The following is a 15,645-nucleotide window of genomic DNA, read 5'->3' as shown; positions in this document are numbered from 1 at the left end:
ATGACTGCTGGTCCTGTAACATTACGGTGAAAGTTGGGATGTACCATGATCTTTTACAAACTGCTTGCTGTGGTCAACTTAATTCTCTACACATGTGTACTGAACAAAGTTACTAGACTACGCAGGGAAACTTTTATACATGTACCTTTAATTTCCTCTGAGAAGCACACACACAAAAAAAGAGGAGAAAAAAAAAAGAGGATATGATTAACTGTGTAGAAAATACAATTAAAGTAGGAAGAGGTTACATCCAGGGACCAAAAATCCACCCACCACACTCAACTGTTGCCTCATCTTAGAAAAGCCAAAGGAAAAAACAAACGTATTTTACATATTTCAAAGTACTTAGTCAATGAATAAACAGAATTTGTGAAAAACTACATTTTAGACTACATGGTAGTTATGGTCTAAAAATAATGTATACACTTAAGCAGTAAAAACACAAAGTCTTCATATAGCTTATTAAATACCCCAAAGGGGAAAATAACCAGGAAAAAAATCAGTATTTTTTTCAAAATGATACCTTCAATAAGGGGATTATATTTATTTTCATGGAACAGTTCTGTTTCTAAACTAATCTGTTTAGAACTGAGGCTACTGCATGATGGAAACAGTGAAAAGAAGTAAACATTTTAGAAACAACAAATTTCGCCTTTAAAATGTCTATATATTCTGTAAATTTAACAATATCTTGACAACTGTCAACTTATTACACATATGAAATGAATCAGACAGAACCCTTTCTTTTCATTCTGTCTATATTACTTGATGAAAGGTATCTTAAGAAGTAATCTGAAATGATTCTTAAGTTACTAATAAGACAACATTTTATGAGTTAGGTTTGACCTAGGAGACACCATCTTCAGTCGAGGGAGGAAAAAGAACTGGAAATTTAACAGAAGCAAATTGTAACCACAAGTCAAGGTAGGAGGTATTTTGCTACATGACCTTCCAGAGCGAACAGGACCGATGAGAACAGTTCTCTGCTCACTTCTCCCTTCACACGCAGCACGACAGCCAAAGAAAACACTTAGGAGAAAGTGCACAACAGCCTATGTTTACTTTTCAAATACCTATGGGCCTTCAAACTGCATTAGCTCTAGTTGGACAGTATTTGCCGAAATGACAAGCAAATCATTATTATTCAGGCTCACAGTATGAGTCACTCAAGTTGTGAGTTTATTTACCCTCATTTCTTAGTAGCTCTGAAATGTCACGTGCATCTAAAACAAATTATTAGAAAACAAACAATGAATGATGTGACACAGGATAGCCAAGCCAGGCATCTAGGTAGAAATAACACAAGCTGTGTTTAAGACTGATCAAGCTGTGACCTCAGACATTTCTGCTGTAAAGCTGATTGTTGAACAGAGTGTATTTTCTGATAGAGACAGCAGGATAGCTTGAGGACTGCACTCATGATTAAAGACTCAATGTCACATAAAGCAGATGATAAAAGCCATGTCACACACACATGAATTAAAACACCAAAGCCAATCCACAAAATAGAATCTGTAACTGAAATTACATGTGGCATATGTATATTTCATATTCTAATAAGAGGTCCTAAACAGGCTCCATAAATAGGCAAAAGAGTATTTCCTCCTTGCCGTTCTTAAGTAGGAAGAGAATGGTATTTAGCACCATACAACACACGCAAATATCCAATAGCAAGCACATGCTTAATAGACATCCAGTAGGAAAAACAAAGGGGGAAAATACACAGAGGGTAAGACCTCAGGAGACAGCTGGGATAAGCGGCAGGACTGCCTTTGGTAAGGCACTGCTGCATGGATGTCAAACGCATAAACTTAATTTTCCAACAACTCTATGAGGTCGGAAGTATTCTCCCCATCTTACAGATGGGGAATGAGAGGCAGAAAGGGAGGGAGCAGTCGTACGTGGCAAAGCTGGGTTGTGGACCCACGCGGTCTGGCTCCAGAGTCTGAGTTTTGAACTACCATGCTACGCCACCACATCAGAAGTCACTTTTTAATACCTGGAGCTTCAAGCCAGAAAATGCACGTCAGGGGAAAGGTCAACGGAAATAACACATTTCTTTCAAGCTTCCCGACTACTTCCGTCCACCTTCTGCTGCTCCAGCCTCTGGCCCGCCCCGAAACATCAACCTCTCAGGTGTTTCTCTGCCAGGAGAGCTGGGGAGGGGCCCTCTCCTCTCCCGGCCACAGCAAGAGTCCATGCTACGTCACCAAGCACGGACGTGCAGGATGTGACAATTATAAAAAGCACAGAGAGAGGCCAAGGTCACGAAGAGAGAGACTTGCCGTCCTCAGAGAAAGGAGTGTGGAGGCTCACATGAAAAGCACTTGATGAGCTCTGCGCACCAGGCAGGAGGGACTTCCCCGGTCACTGGAGGTCACCCCGCATGGGACATGTCTGATACTCCTGACAAGTGGAGAAGCTGGTCTCTATCAGTGGGATAGTCTGGGGGCAAAGTTAGAGTCCCACTCTAGAAACTGCTTTCTCAGACCCCTCACCGCTCAATGCCATCTCCCCTAAAAGGCTGCAGTGATCCATGACCAAAGACCAGACCCCTAACCGCTGATCAATCCTCTTACCTGCATGACGTCGGGTCCCCAGAGACCATACGGCTTAGCACCTCTCAGATGGAAAAGCTAAACACACACCCTGACAGTGTTATCTTTATATAGGTAAGGATATCACAGACGAAACGTAAGCAGCAAGAAACGCCTTGACCTCAACCGTCTCATGGTGTGAACAGTCAGAGGTGCAGTTTACAAGTTAGTCCATCTGCACCTCTTTCTACAGGAGCTGCGATCTTCGGCACCCCCCAAAGAGCGTCAGGGGAAAGAAGTATTTCCAGTATTTTTAAAACCCCGTATGTTTCTGTTACACATGATCCCACCAATATTAAAAAAATGTTCGACACAGTTTTAGATACAGAAATTTAAGAACATAAGCAATCTATTTGCTCATTTCTGAATTAAATTTATGTGTGAACACAGTAAATAAACATTATCTAAGATGCCAGGAAGAAGGTGCTTATTCAACTTGGAAAGCAGTATTACAACCTGTAGAGCAATGATATATATCGTATGCTCAAAAGTCTGGTCTTCCACAACACTGGTGCCATGAAGAATGAATTCACTCTTTTCCTCAACGTTTAAATTCTGTTGTTGGTAGCTTGAGATCTTCAATCCACAAAATACTTGTCTTTGAGTGAATTTGGTGACAGCCTGTTTGAATGGACACCTCTTGCCTGCAGTCACATATTTTCTTTTTTACCCACATGATAACCATCAAAATCGGTTAAAACAAATTCTAAATTATTTTGTGTCTTTACCTTCTAATTTTTAAAAAGTCAATAAATTGTACATTTTTGATTTCTCGTTTATTTATTACTAGAATTCTATTAGAGCTATTTTGTAAAAGAAAATGTCTTCATTAATATTATTCAATCAGCGTTATTAGAAATGTTCAGCTATTTATACTTTGATAACTAAAAAAAGGAAACCAAGCACTGCAAGTAAGTATTATACTTGAACATTCTGCAGTAAAATATAGTACATGAATAAGAACTCGATTTAAATATAAGTTACATCGGATTGAAGTTAAAGTTAATGTTTATGCTACTAAGAAGCTAATTCCTAACTTACATACTTATGTTTCAATAGAAAGGGAACAAACAATATTTCAAGTAATCAAAGAAATTCATATTTCTTTTCAAAGGTTAGGTGCCATCATACGGCTCTATATATGCAACTGAACTGTAACAATAAGCTTTGGCAGGGAAGTCGTAGGGTAAATTCTATCGACACAAGAACTGCAAGCTACTAAGTGTCTGTCAGGAGAACTGCCCCTACGTGCTGCTTGAGACATGAGATAGGCGCTTACTTGGGCCCCAAACACGCACCCCGTGTCCTGCTGAGCACAATCTAAACGTTGGTCGCAGCGAGGAACACCTCGTTTGAAGAGCCTGTTTTCTGTATGTGCGTTAGGTACGCCAAGATTCCTAAGGAGAGGAAATAACCAAGCATCAAGGATGAACACCACCCACACTCAGAGTTCTGCATAAGGGTGCCAGTCGAAAAGCCGGAGGAGGTCGGTACTACCACGGCTTCTGACTTTTTAACCATGGAGCCCGGACCCAGAGTTCTAGCACAAATATAAAGGCAGAGATAACAGTACCGGGGTGCTCCAGTCCTTTCTGACCTCTGTGTGCACGCTAGCTGAAGCCCTACGGCACCAGAGCCATCTTCCATGAACTTTTCCTCCATGAAGACTTCAGTTATGATGATACACTGTGAATCAAATAAAGAGTAAAATCCTACTAATACAAAAGCAGTCAATTTGTCAAAAAAGTTAACTGGCTAATGACCTTTAAGTCATTATTCTAAACTCATTGCTTAACCAATATCTTCCTAGGTTTTAAGAGCACTTGTGAAATTTAGTGCAGAAAACTTTTATCAACATGAGTATTTTTCATAAATTTATAAACAGCAATGTGAGAGAATTATTCTTCTTTTAGAAATTTTATATTAAATCAGAAATTTTCTTAAAACCTATTCCATGACTATTCAATGTAATTAAATAGATGGATTATAAAATATATACAGATTTTTTTCAATAAAATAAAATATAAAAATAAAGGATTTTATATCAACTTTCTGCTTTTCTTCATAGTATTATTCTGTAATTTAGCAAAGGGCATGATAACAAATGTCCTATTCCAAAAACCTAAGTACCAAAGGTTGAAGTCCAGGAAGTGTTGAGTCAGATGGTCTTTATAAGATTTAGTTACATTAAAAAAAAAATCACTTTCAAATACACAGGTTACAAAACGAAGTGCTTTTAAATACTTATAAAAATGTTCAGAGCCAGGGACTTCCTTGGCAGTCCGGTCATTAAGACTCCGCGCTTCCAATGCAACGGGCACGGGTTTGATCCCTGGTCAGGGAACTAAGGTCCCCCCACGTGCCACGCAGTGAGGCCAAATGAATAAATTTAAAAAATAAATAAATACATGTTCAGAGCCAGTGCAATGATTTTTGTATAACTTTTGAGTTCAGGGGTTTATGAGACAACATTCAAAGAATTTCAAATGAAATTTCAATTTTTTGAGAAGACAGTGGCCTTTTATTTAATTTTCACGGAAGTATACGGTCTCTCTGAATGAGGCTATTTACTACACGCTGTATTTACTTTGGATAATATCGATCAGATTTATTTTTTTATTTAAAAGTAAAGAACATCTACCTCTGAGAACAAACAATGCATCTCTCAGTGAATCAAAATCTAGGTTAAAAATAGAAGAAAAGGAAGAAAGGGTGAAAGGACGACCACGTTCCATAAAGAAAAGCCCTGAAACTCAAACACCAGAGTATTAACAAATAAAAGAAATTATGTAAATTCATATTAGGGAAATGCAAATCAAAACTACAATGAGGTGTCACTTCACACTGGACATCATCAGAAAATCTACAAACAACAAATGCTGGAGAGGGTGCGGAGATAAGGGAACCCTCTTGTACTGTCGGAGGGAATGTATATTGATACGGCCGCTATGGAGAACAGTATGGAGGTTCCTTAAAAAACTAAAGATAGAACTACCATATGACCCAGCAATACCACTACTGGGCATATACCCTGAGAAAACCATAATTCAAAAAGACACATGCACGCCAATGTTCACTGCAGCACTATTTACAATAGCCAGGTCTGGAAGCAACCTACGTGCCCATCAACAGACAAACGGATAAAGAAGACGCAGCACATATATACAATGGAATATTACTCAGCTATGAAAAGGAACAAAACTGGGTCATTTGTAGAGACGTGGATGGACCTACAGACTGTCATACAGAGTGAAGTAAGTCAGAAAGAGAAAAACAAATATCATATATGAACGCATATATGTGGAATCTAGGAAAATGGTACAGATGAACCGGTTTGCAAGGCAGAATTAGAGACACAGATGTAGAGAACAAACAATATGGACACCACGGGGGGAAAGAGGGGTTGGGTGGTGGGGCGGTGGGATGAACTGGGAGATTGGGATCGACGTGTAGACACTGATGTGTATAAAATAGATCACTAGCAAGAACCTGCTATATAAAAAAAAAAAATTAAATTAAAAAAAAGAAATTATGTAAATTCAAAGACAAAATAGCCTCCATTACAATTAGAGTTCTACACACACACACACACACACACACGCTCACTCACACACATTTATCCTGAAACCAGCTTGGGGAGAGCTATTAAGAAGACAATCTCTCTACTTTGCACAGTTCTTTAAAACAAAAAAAATACATCAAAAATTTTAAGTAAGTGAAAATTCATAATTATAACCAATTACACATTTCTAAGTTGCTTAAAACTCAAGCAAATTAGAGTATGGATTCAGATTCGAGTAGAATCCCATTTATTTTATTTTCAAGTTAGACACATTGCATCCCCCAGGCACCAAATGTGTAAGCAATGTGCAGGCCCCCAAATGTAAAAAACCCTCAAAGAGCAGGTCAGGTAGAGGCCTCAGAGCTCCCTTCCACTGGATGAGTTGCCAGTGAAAATGCTTCACACGTAAGAACAATGCAACATTCTGGTTAAGCTTGAAGCTTTCGATGTCGCGGGACACGTGGCATTCTACGACAAGTGTTTTTTCCTTCTGCCCAGACTTAACAGGGCAAGAACAAGCAGGCTTTTGAGTCAGTGCTCTGCTTGAAGCTTGCTTGTGAGATTTATACTCGACTGCAGTTTGGCTCCCTTATAACGTGATTCCTGGGCTCTAGGCTTCTACGAACTGACAGAAATAACAGGAGATGGGAAAAAATGCAACGATACTAAAAACAGATGTTGGTGTGAAATTCCAGGACCATTTATTTGCTTATTTCACCTTTTAACGTACAATTTCTATGCTGAAAACAAAAGGGCTTTTTTTTTTTTTTAACTCTTAAACTACCTAGAACCATGAAGCAGAGAAGATAAAGTAGGATGGGGACTCACAAGAGGTGGGAGGTGAGAAGTAAAGAGAATCTGAGAGAAGGCTGGGTTAAAAGAAAAACCATTCTTTTCCAGTAATCCTACATCATCGGTTTTCTTATTCTTGTTTTCTTTTAATCTAGTTTGGTAATAACTCTGAACAGACCGGTTGAAGGTCAGAGTTACTGTGATGTCAAAATAAGCAAGGAAGAAAGTAGAACAAGAATGACTGTTTTAGGCACAATTGCTTTTGTGCCCTAGAAAGTGATGGATTTTTTTCCTCCAGTCTTTACCGAGAAATATCTTATCCAAACCTCCTAGCTTTAGAGAAATCAGAGTGCATTTTAGGTTACATTATAAAATACCTAAATTCAGAATCAAAGAGAGCTGTAGTTATTAGCTTTTTTCTTACAGAGTGAGTCATGGGTTTATTATAAACAACACCAAACACCCCTTTCTTCAAAAGATTCACTTTACTATTCCCACTATGAATTTGTTCCTTGTTGGTTCTTGTGAAATGATGATCCAAACGCTATCACAGGTAATAGGACCTCTTATTCTACCACAAACACCTGCTGTACAGTCAAAAGTAAACAGCAAGACTTAGTTACTCTGCGTTCTGATGAACACACTTACATGATTTCCTGTTGGAAACTTGCAGGGGCTGGACTAATATTTCTGGTCGTCTCAGAGCCAATCTCCTGGGGAAAAAGAAGGTCAATATGCCTATCAATTTTCAGTACAGATCCAAGATTAACTTAACACCAAAATATTAAAAGCCTTAAGAAAAAAATGGAACGTTGGAGGAAAAAATGAACACAATGCAATCTACTCAAATTAAGAAATAAATCCTCTACTTTCAAATTTTCATAAATTCTCCCCACTCTGAAATCACTCTTCTTTATTTTTCCATCTTTCACATCAATACAGTTTCAGATATTAATGTGCTATTTTCCATTTGTTTCGTAACAAAAACTGAATATGACCTGAGAGTGTCATATTATTTTTGGTCATTATTCATGCTTCGTTAGACAAAACAGAAACCCAAACCTGAGGGATAAGGAATTCTAAGGCAAGGTTTTAGTGCTTCTTCTATCACAAGTATGCTGGAATGGTACTTTGCAGAGAACAAAAGGTCAGCTGAAGACAGGCCATGATTCTGTGCCAGGAACTCACCTTTCCTGGAAATGCTTTGAGGGAATCAAGCCTGCTCTGGGATTGGCATCTCCTTCGTGCTTCGCCTGCCACCATGTTGCATCATCCTGGCTCATAATCTGAAGAATATCTCCCTTTTTGAAAGAAAGCCCAGCTTCCTTACATGGAATTGCTTTATCCTCATTAGGGTCATAGTCAAAGAGGGCTTTGATAAACATCTGGAAGAAAGTTCCGTTTCAGATGTATAAATATAAAAAAATAAATGTGAAGTAGCCAACATTCTTCTAACTCTGATTGATTTAAGAAATAGAATATTAAGATAAACTTGTTGTGTTCCATTTAGTAAATGGAAAAACATCGGTTCCCACAAAAAAAAAGGTTTCTGAGGAATGGTTACCTTGCCCTCCTTTGATGGTGTGTCCTCCTTGATGCTGGGTATAATCTTGAATGTGATTGCGCCCTGAGACTGAGCCTGATGTCAGAGGAAAGAAAGAGTTATAAGAAGACCGCTGGAGCCAAGGAGGAAGAAAGTCAAATAGGTAGAAAATGAAACGATTCTAAAAATTTACAAGCTTGGGGTTTCTACTCTTAGACAGAACAAACCGAGGAAACTATTTTTGTAGAAATTCCTGTAACGTGAGAGGCACTAAAGTTTGTCAAATAAGTTAAAAAACATTAACCACTAAACCACTTTTACCTCTTGTGCACTTTTAAAATGCCGATGAATGTATTACCATCCATGTTGAGTTACTTCAAAATAGAAAGAATATGCAGTGCCTTAAACAGGATTAAATGGCAAGAACAGACCGTGTGCAAGGTTCAGACCGCTGCATCTAAGGCTCAGCAGCCAGGTTTCAGGGACAAAATTCCTGCAACTACCAGTAATGTGGCTATAAATACGTGATTCAATTAGTTGCGATGCTCATCAGAAAAATAATGGAAAACACTCATCTCTATTATATTCTGGTTAGTAAGAGAAGTACCAAATGTAGCAGATTAATTAAAAGATGGAAAGAGTGTCTATTCTAATTTCATTAAAGCAAGCAACAATACCCCAAATTCTTTGCTGACTACCTCAGACAAGGGTAGGTCTTCCTATCAGGGACCTGCTGTGTAGCACAGGGAACTCTACTCAATATTTTGTAATAACCTACAATGGAAAAGAAGCTGAAAAAGGATATATATATGTATATACGTGTGTGTGTGTGTGCGTGTGTGTGTGTGTAACTGAATCACTTTGCTGTACACCTGAAACCAACACGACATTGCAAAGTAACTATACTTCAAAAAAAATTGTTTTTAAATTGTAGGTCTGCCTTTAACACACCCTTACGTCATTCTTTCTCTCTTTTTAGCATTTGTCATAACCATATCTGTGTAATTACTTACACAATTATTTCTTAATATCTGTTACCCTCACTAAATGGTAAGCTCTGTGAAAGCACTAAGTACGTATTTAGGAGGACAGGCGGACAGGGAGGAAAGGCGAGGGGGGAGGGGCGGTGGGCCTCCCTGAGGCTCTGGCTATCAGTGTGTGCTGGTGGCCAGGACTCCATTTTGTTAAGAAGGCCCTGACTGATACCGTCTGCCGGTTTCCATGGTGTGAATACTTCCATCACAGCCAGTTTCAATGTATCAGCATGAAGGCACTGAAAGCCAGGATGGGAAAAGCTGCACTGAACCAGCTTTTGTCAGCATATGGAAGCAGCTCCAGTGCAGCAGAGACTCACATAAAATGGGGGTTTAATAGTAGAAATATCAGAATTTTATAAAGGAGTGATTTCAAAATGGTAATATCACTGTTACTGCTTATCATAGAAGTAACTCACTAACCTTATTAAGAATTTATATAATACTAAATTGCATAAGTAGAAAGAAAGCAAGTCTTCCCTATAATCCCTTCCCCTTCTTCTAGTTTGTGTGTGTGTGTTTTAATGCAGGTGTCCCCGACCCCCGGGCCATGGACCGTAACAGTCCGCGGCCTGCTAGGAACCGGGCCGCACAGCAGGAGGCGAGTGGCGGGCGAGCGAGCGAAGCTGCATCTGTATTTACAGCCGCTCCCCGTCGCTTTCGCTACCACCTGAGCTCCGCCTCCTGTCAGATCAGCGGCGGCATTAGATGCTCACAGGAGCGCGAACCCTACCGTGAATCGCACACGTGAGGGATCCAGGCTGCGTGCTCCTTATGAGAATCTAATGCCTGATGACCTGAGGTGGAGCTGAGGCGGCGATGCCAGCGCTGGGGAGCGGCTGCAGATACAGGTCATCATTAGCAGAGAGGTCTGACTGCACAGAGACCGTCATAAATCAATTGCTTGCAGGCTCATAACAAAACCCTATCGGTGAGTGGCAAGTGAAAAGAAGCTCCCGCTGATTCTGCGTTATGGAGGCTTGTACAATTATTTCATTATATATCACAGTGTAATCGTAACAGAAATAAAGTGCACAGTAAATGTAATGCGCTCGAATCATCCCGAAACCTTCCCCCACCCCGTGGAGAAACTGTCTTCCACGAAACCGGTCCCTGGTGCCGAAAAGGCTGGGGACCGCTGTTTTAATGCACGTAAAGCCCTTAGAACAGTATCATTAAGGGCTCAATCAATGTAAGCAATTACTAGTATTACTATTATTACTATTATAAGTCATATCGGTCTATCAGCCATTGTGAACGCTTCACAGTAATCCATCACGTGAATGAATAATCAATTCAACCTTCTTGACAGTTTCTAAATATTTTTAAAATATCTTGTTTATACACGTTTGAAATTATTTCCTTTGGGTTAATTTGCAACAGTTGAATTTCCTGATTAAGGAGTAAGCACATTTAAAATGGACAGTTTCAGAGAGCCGTCTCAAAAGGTTCTATTAGTTTACCCTGTACCAAAAAAAGCATCTAAACATATCTATTCCCTTATAATCTGGCTAACTCTGGGCATTACCAAGCTTTTAAATAACCACCAATCCAATATGTTTCAGACATCGTGTCTCCTTTTGTAATTCTCTGTACATACACTTTGCTGATTTTTCTGTAACCGTTTCTTTCTTAATGATTTTTAAGAACTCTCTATATCCATTAAAATATGAGCCTTCTATCATATAAATTGAAAATATTTTGCCTACGACCTCATTTGTCTTTTAAATTTTATGTACAGCATCTTCTACTGTAGAAAAAGTTTTCAATTCTAGTCATCACGTCAGTTATTTTTCTATTTGAATTTCACATCAAGGTTAAAAAAACCTTTCTGTACTTTTTATGACTTTTTAAAAAACTTACTTGATTTGAGGGGATTTATTTTTGTGTGAGTTGTAAAATAAGGACTATTTTTTCTAACTGAATAATCAATTAATCCAATACCATTTATGAAATGATCTCACTGCTTTCACACTGATTTAAAATGCCATCTTAATCATACACTACATTTTCATATATACTGAGGTCTATTTTGAGATACTAAACTCTCTATAGGTTAATAACATGCTTTCATATGCAACAGGGACAGTCTCCCTTTACTCTATCCTTACAAATGAACTTGAGAATTTATATTGCCAAGGCTTATAATAATTTCGTTTTAGATTTCATAAGACATCTAAGTTAGTTTCACTTTTTTATATACCCGGAAAGCATAGCCCCTAGAGACAGAGATAAATGCATCCTCAACAACAGAGTATGTGCCATGTATTAAGGACCTAATCTGAGATGGGCCCTGTCAAACTCGTGATCTACATTGGCTCATTTAACGCTCCAGACACTCCAGTGAGAGTTACCACTTCTTATTCTCATTCTGTAGATGAAAACAGGGAGGAAATAAAAAGATTAAGGTATTTTCCAAGGACATAAGGGGGATTAAGTAACAGCACTGGGATCCAAACCCTGGACTATTAAATCCAAACCCTGTGTTCACAACCAGGTCTGAAATACAGTGATCCAACCTCATTTCCACTGCAGTTTTTAAGTAAATGTTCAGCTTACCAAGATCTGAATGATTTCCTCAGGGCTTTTATCCTCGACAGGTATCCCATTCACTTCCCTAAGTTCATCGCCAACGTGAATAAGACCTGAGAAATCGCAAATTCAGAAAGTAAGCAGTGTTACGTACGGTGGTTTGCAGTGTGCCCATCCTGAAAGCACCGTGTGGTACCCTCAGTGCACATCCCAGGCCTCTGAGGTTTCAGAGGCTGCGGCTCCAGCCTCGCCCAGGCCGTAACATCACAACGCTGCCAAAGCAACAGCAGAGGCATCTCAGTCTTTTTCTAGAGATGCACATTACTTTCATTTTAAGATAAATTTTTAAAAGGCTGTGTGCTTTCAGTAGTACTTTTCAAATCAGAAACACTGAACTAAGTCTTAATATAACCTTGGAAGCCTATATAAGCTAAGACCGTAAAGTATTCTAGAATGAAATTTACCATTTAAATAGGTTCCCACATTTTAACACAGAGTACGATATCTTATTCCTGTTTTGCTGTATTGTATCAAAAGACTGTTATCCTCTTAGCTACATCCCGGAAATGTGTCACATAAGATCCACGCGCCCCGTCCACGCCCGCCTAACGTTCAAACTCTCACCACTTCTGTCCGCAGCTCCTCCTCTCATGATTCTGGCCACAACCACGGCCCCGGTGGGCTCATCTTTCTTAATGGTAGCTCCCTTTTAAGGAAAAAAATAGTATTTGTGGGTAAATGTGTGTACTGGGTGGTAGGAAAGAAATAAGGACAGAAATAAGGACATTCATCTGGAAAAAGTAAAAACGCTACAAAAAGTAAAGGAAGGGGGAACAGAAGTCATGCCATTTGCTCACAAATACTTATCACTAGACACACAACTTTCTACCACACAGATCGTCTAAGGTTTTCAGCACAAAGACTTTTGAAACCTTTAATCTCTTCAGTACTATGCAAAGTGTACAAATATCTTCTTTCCATTATAATACCTTGTATTTGAATCCTATTTGCTTTTACCCTTTTAGAGCACTTCCTCATTTCAGTTTATCTTTACAATACCCTGTGAGAAGGTAGACTAAACAGAGAAGGTGAAGTGAAGAGAAAAAAGATTATATAAACTAGAAAACTAAAACCCAGATCACCTGACCTTTAGTTCAGTGATCCTTCTGTTACACTATTACATTACAGTAAAGGAACTCAGCAATGATAATAAAGAAAGTGGGGGAAAAAAAAAAAAAGATCTGTTACTCCGAGGTTTTTAGGTACTAGGACTGCACCTAGGTACAAATGGAACTAACATTTTGGCGTGAGATTAGGAAACAGTTTCAAAAAGAACCCAGAAATTCTTTACTTATGCATGTTCAGAAGCAAATTAACTGCATGCTGTTCGTCAGAACATCAGGTACACACAGTTACTCTGAACGCCTTTTCATGACTTTGCTTCCAAGAAACTGGCAGTGGTTTAGACAGGCCACCAACATCACACCACGCGCTGAAGAGGTGCACGTTAGGTGGAGGCAGGGCGCACCCCCAAGAAGGTGGAATTCTTCTCACGTTCGCCAATAAACACACGTACAGCATTACCAAATAGATATGGAAACAAAATTGGGAATCCATTTGTAGTAAGCGCTTTCTATATGACGTTTCATTTTGTATATGACAGCTATCAAATACATATCTAATAATAGCAAAAAAATTAAATAATTAAGTGTCAGGATAATTTTGTGGCATTTTTCCTCACCTACGCATGCATTCAAGGCCGGAGACTTGAATGGGTATCTCTCCATGGTCATAAACCTTAGACTCTTCAATTACTGGTATTTTCTGCTTTTCAACAGATAACTTGTAGCCAAGATGACTGGAAATGTAATATCCTTAATATAACTAATTAGTGTAATTAGATCAACTTTCACTTTCTTTAACAATGTGTCTCAAACTCTCCCACCGAAGTACGCCTAATGTCATAAGGGTCTAGTTATCTAATTTAAGATTACTTATCTGTATTTTATAGATGAGAACTTGAATGCCAAATGGTTATAATTTGCCTGAGATCAGACAACTAGTATGCAGTCACGTCAGAACCTGTCTAAGGCGCACTGATGAGAATCGCTTTCGCAACCGCTGCTTCTGCAGGTGCAGAGCATCAATTCCCCCTCTTGGTGTGCGCCTGCTGTACCCCCACGTCAAGTGGTGAAAGGGTTCTGGGGCACCTAAGGCTGTGAGGAGACTTGCAGCCAACTTTCTGGAACTCTTGAAATGCTGGCTCTGTGGGAAGTCAGCCACCATGGAAGAGATCACGTGTACAGCCACGCTGTGAGGAGGTCCAAGCCAGCCAGGTGGAGATGCCACTTGTTAAAAGAGATGCCTGACCAGACCCCAGCTTTCCAGCCACCCAGCCCAGACACCAGTCCTGGGGATGAAGTAACCCTCAGGTGCCTCCAGTCTCAGCCCCTGTCTAACTGCACAGGAGGGACTCTAAGGAAAAACTGCCCACCTGAGCCTGTCAACCTCCAAAACTGTGAGAGATAATATTATCGTTTTAGCTACAAACTTTGGGTGGTGGTTTGTAACACGAAATTAGGTAACTGCAACGAATGTCCTGCTCCACCATGGATGACAGTTTTTCAGTGTGGAACCATCCAGTCTGCTGTGCTCAGTGAAGTTGATAAATGTTTACTGAGAACCTACTATGTGCCAGCTTCTGGTCTAAGGGTTTCTGACACATTGCTGAAAAAAAAAAAGAAACCCAGGCGTTTCTTCCCCCTCATGGAGCTTACATTCTCACAGGGGAGACAGACAACAGACAGAAGATGAAACAATTAGATCTGTCCTACAGCACGTTAGAAGGTGGTAAAAACTACGGAGGGGGTAGGGCAGGGAGAGGGAAGACAGCATATAAAGACGCCGCTCTCAACGAAAAGGCTGGAAGGGGATGAAGGAGTTACCCAAAGCGAAAGAACAGGGCAAAATGGACGATCAGAGAAGCACAAAGAAGCCACTGTGTCTGGGGCAACGTAAAAGGGGAGAAGCAGCAGCAGGTGGGCCAGGGAGTCGGAGCGCGCAGCGCTCTGTAGGTCCCCGGGAGGATTCTGGACTGAGCTGTGAAACAAACAGGGAGAACCTGCACAGCGGCAGTGACATGATCCGGAAGGACCCCTCCACCTGCCGTAAGAAGAGACTGAAGGAGGGCTTCCCTGGTGGCGCAGTGGTTGAGAGTCCGCCTGCCGATGCAGGGGACGCGGGTTCGTGCCCCGGTCCGGGAGGATCCCACATGCCGCGGAGCGGCTGGGCCCGTGAGCCATGGCCGCTGAGCCTGCGCGTCTGCAGCCTGTGCTCCGCAACGGGAGAGGCCGCAACAGTGAGAGGTCCGCGTACCGCAAAAAAAAAAAAAAAAAAAGGCAAACAAGGAGGCGGCTGTCACAACAATCGAGGGCAAAGATGCTGGAGGCCTGGATCTGACGGTCAGGACGAGCCGTGATGAAAAGTGGGCCAGGTGTGTTGGAATACACTGGTAGGGCTGAAAGGATTTCCCAGTGGACCGGAAATGGGATGTGAAAGAAAGAGAGGTATCACAGGTAGACTCTA

General features: G+C 40.3%; 1 protein-coding gene across 10 annotated transcripts in view; it reads right to left on the bottom strand.

The window, feature by feature from the left end:
• MPP7 (MAGUK p55 scaffold protein 7) overlaps positions 1–15,645 on the bottom strand; it is a 250,221-nt gene that overhangs the window by 72,568 nt on the left and 162,008 nt on the right. For all 10 annotated transcript variants that reach the window (XR_013827385.1, XM_079915242.1, XM_079915244.1 and 7 more), the window contains 5 exons: positions 12,685–12,766; positions 12,088–12,173; positions 8,516–8,590; positions 8,140–8,336; positions 7,600–7,664 (listed from right to left, as the gene is read on the bottom strand). Coding sequence is in view for 9 of the 10 variants with exons in the window: in XM_079915242.1 (XP_079771368.1) it covers positions 7,600–7,664; positions 8,140–8,336; positions 8,516–8,590; positions 12,088–12,173; positions 12,685–12,766 (505 nt within the window). In the remaining variant the exon portion in view is untranslated. The remainder of the gene's footprint in view (positions 1–7,599; positions 7,665–8,139; positions 8,337–8,515; positions 8,591–12,087; positions 12,174–12,684; positions 12,767–15,645) is intronic.

The sequence above is a fragment of the Stenella coeruleoalba genome (genome assembly GCF_951394435.1).
Source record: "Stenella coeruleoalba genome assembly, chromosome: 2".
Classification (NCBI taxonomy): Eukaryota; Metazoa; Chordata; class Mammalia; order Artiodactyla; family Delphinidae; genus Stenella; species Stenella coeruleoalba.
This window is presented reverse-complemented; position numbering and strand designations above follow the sequence as displayed.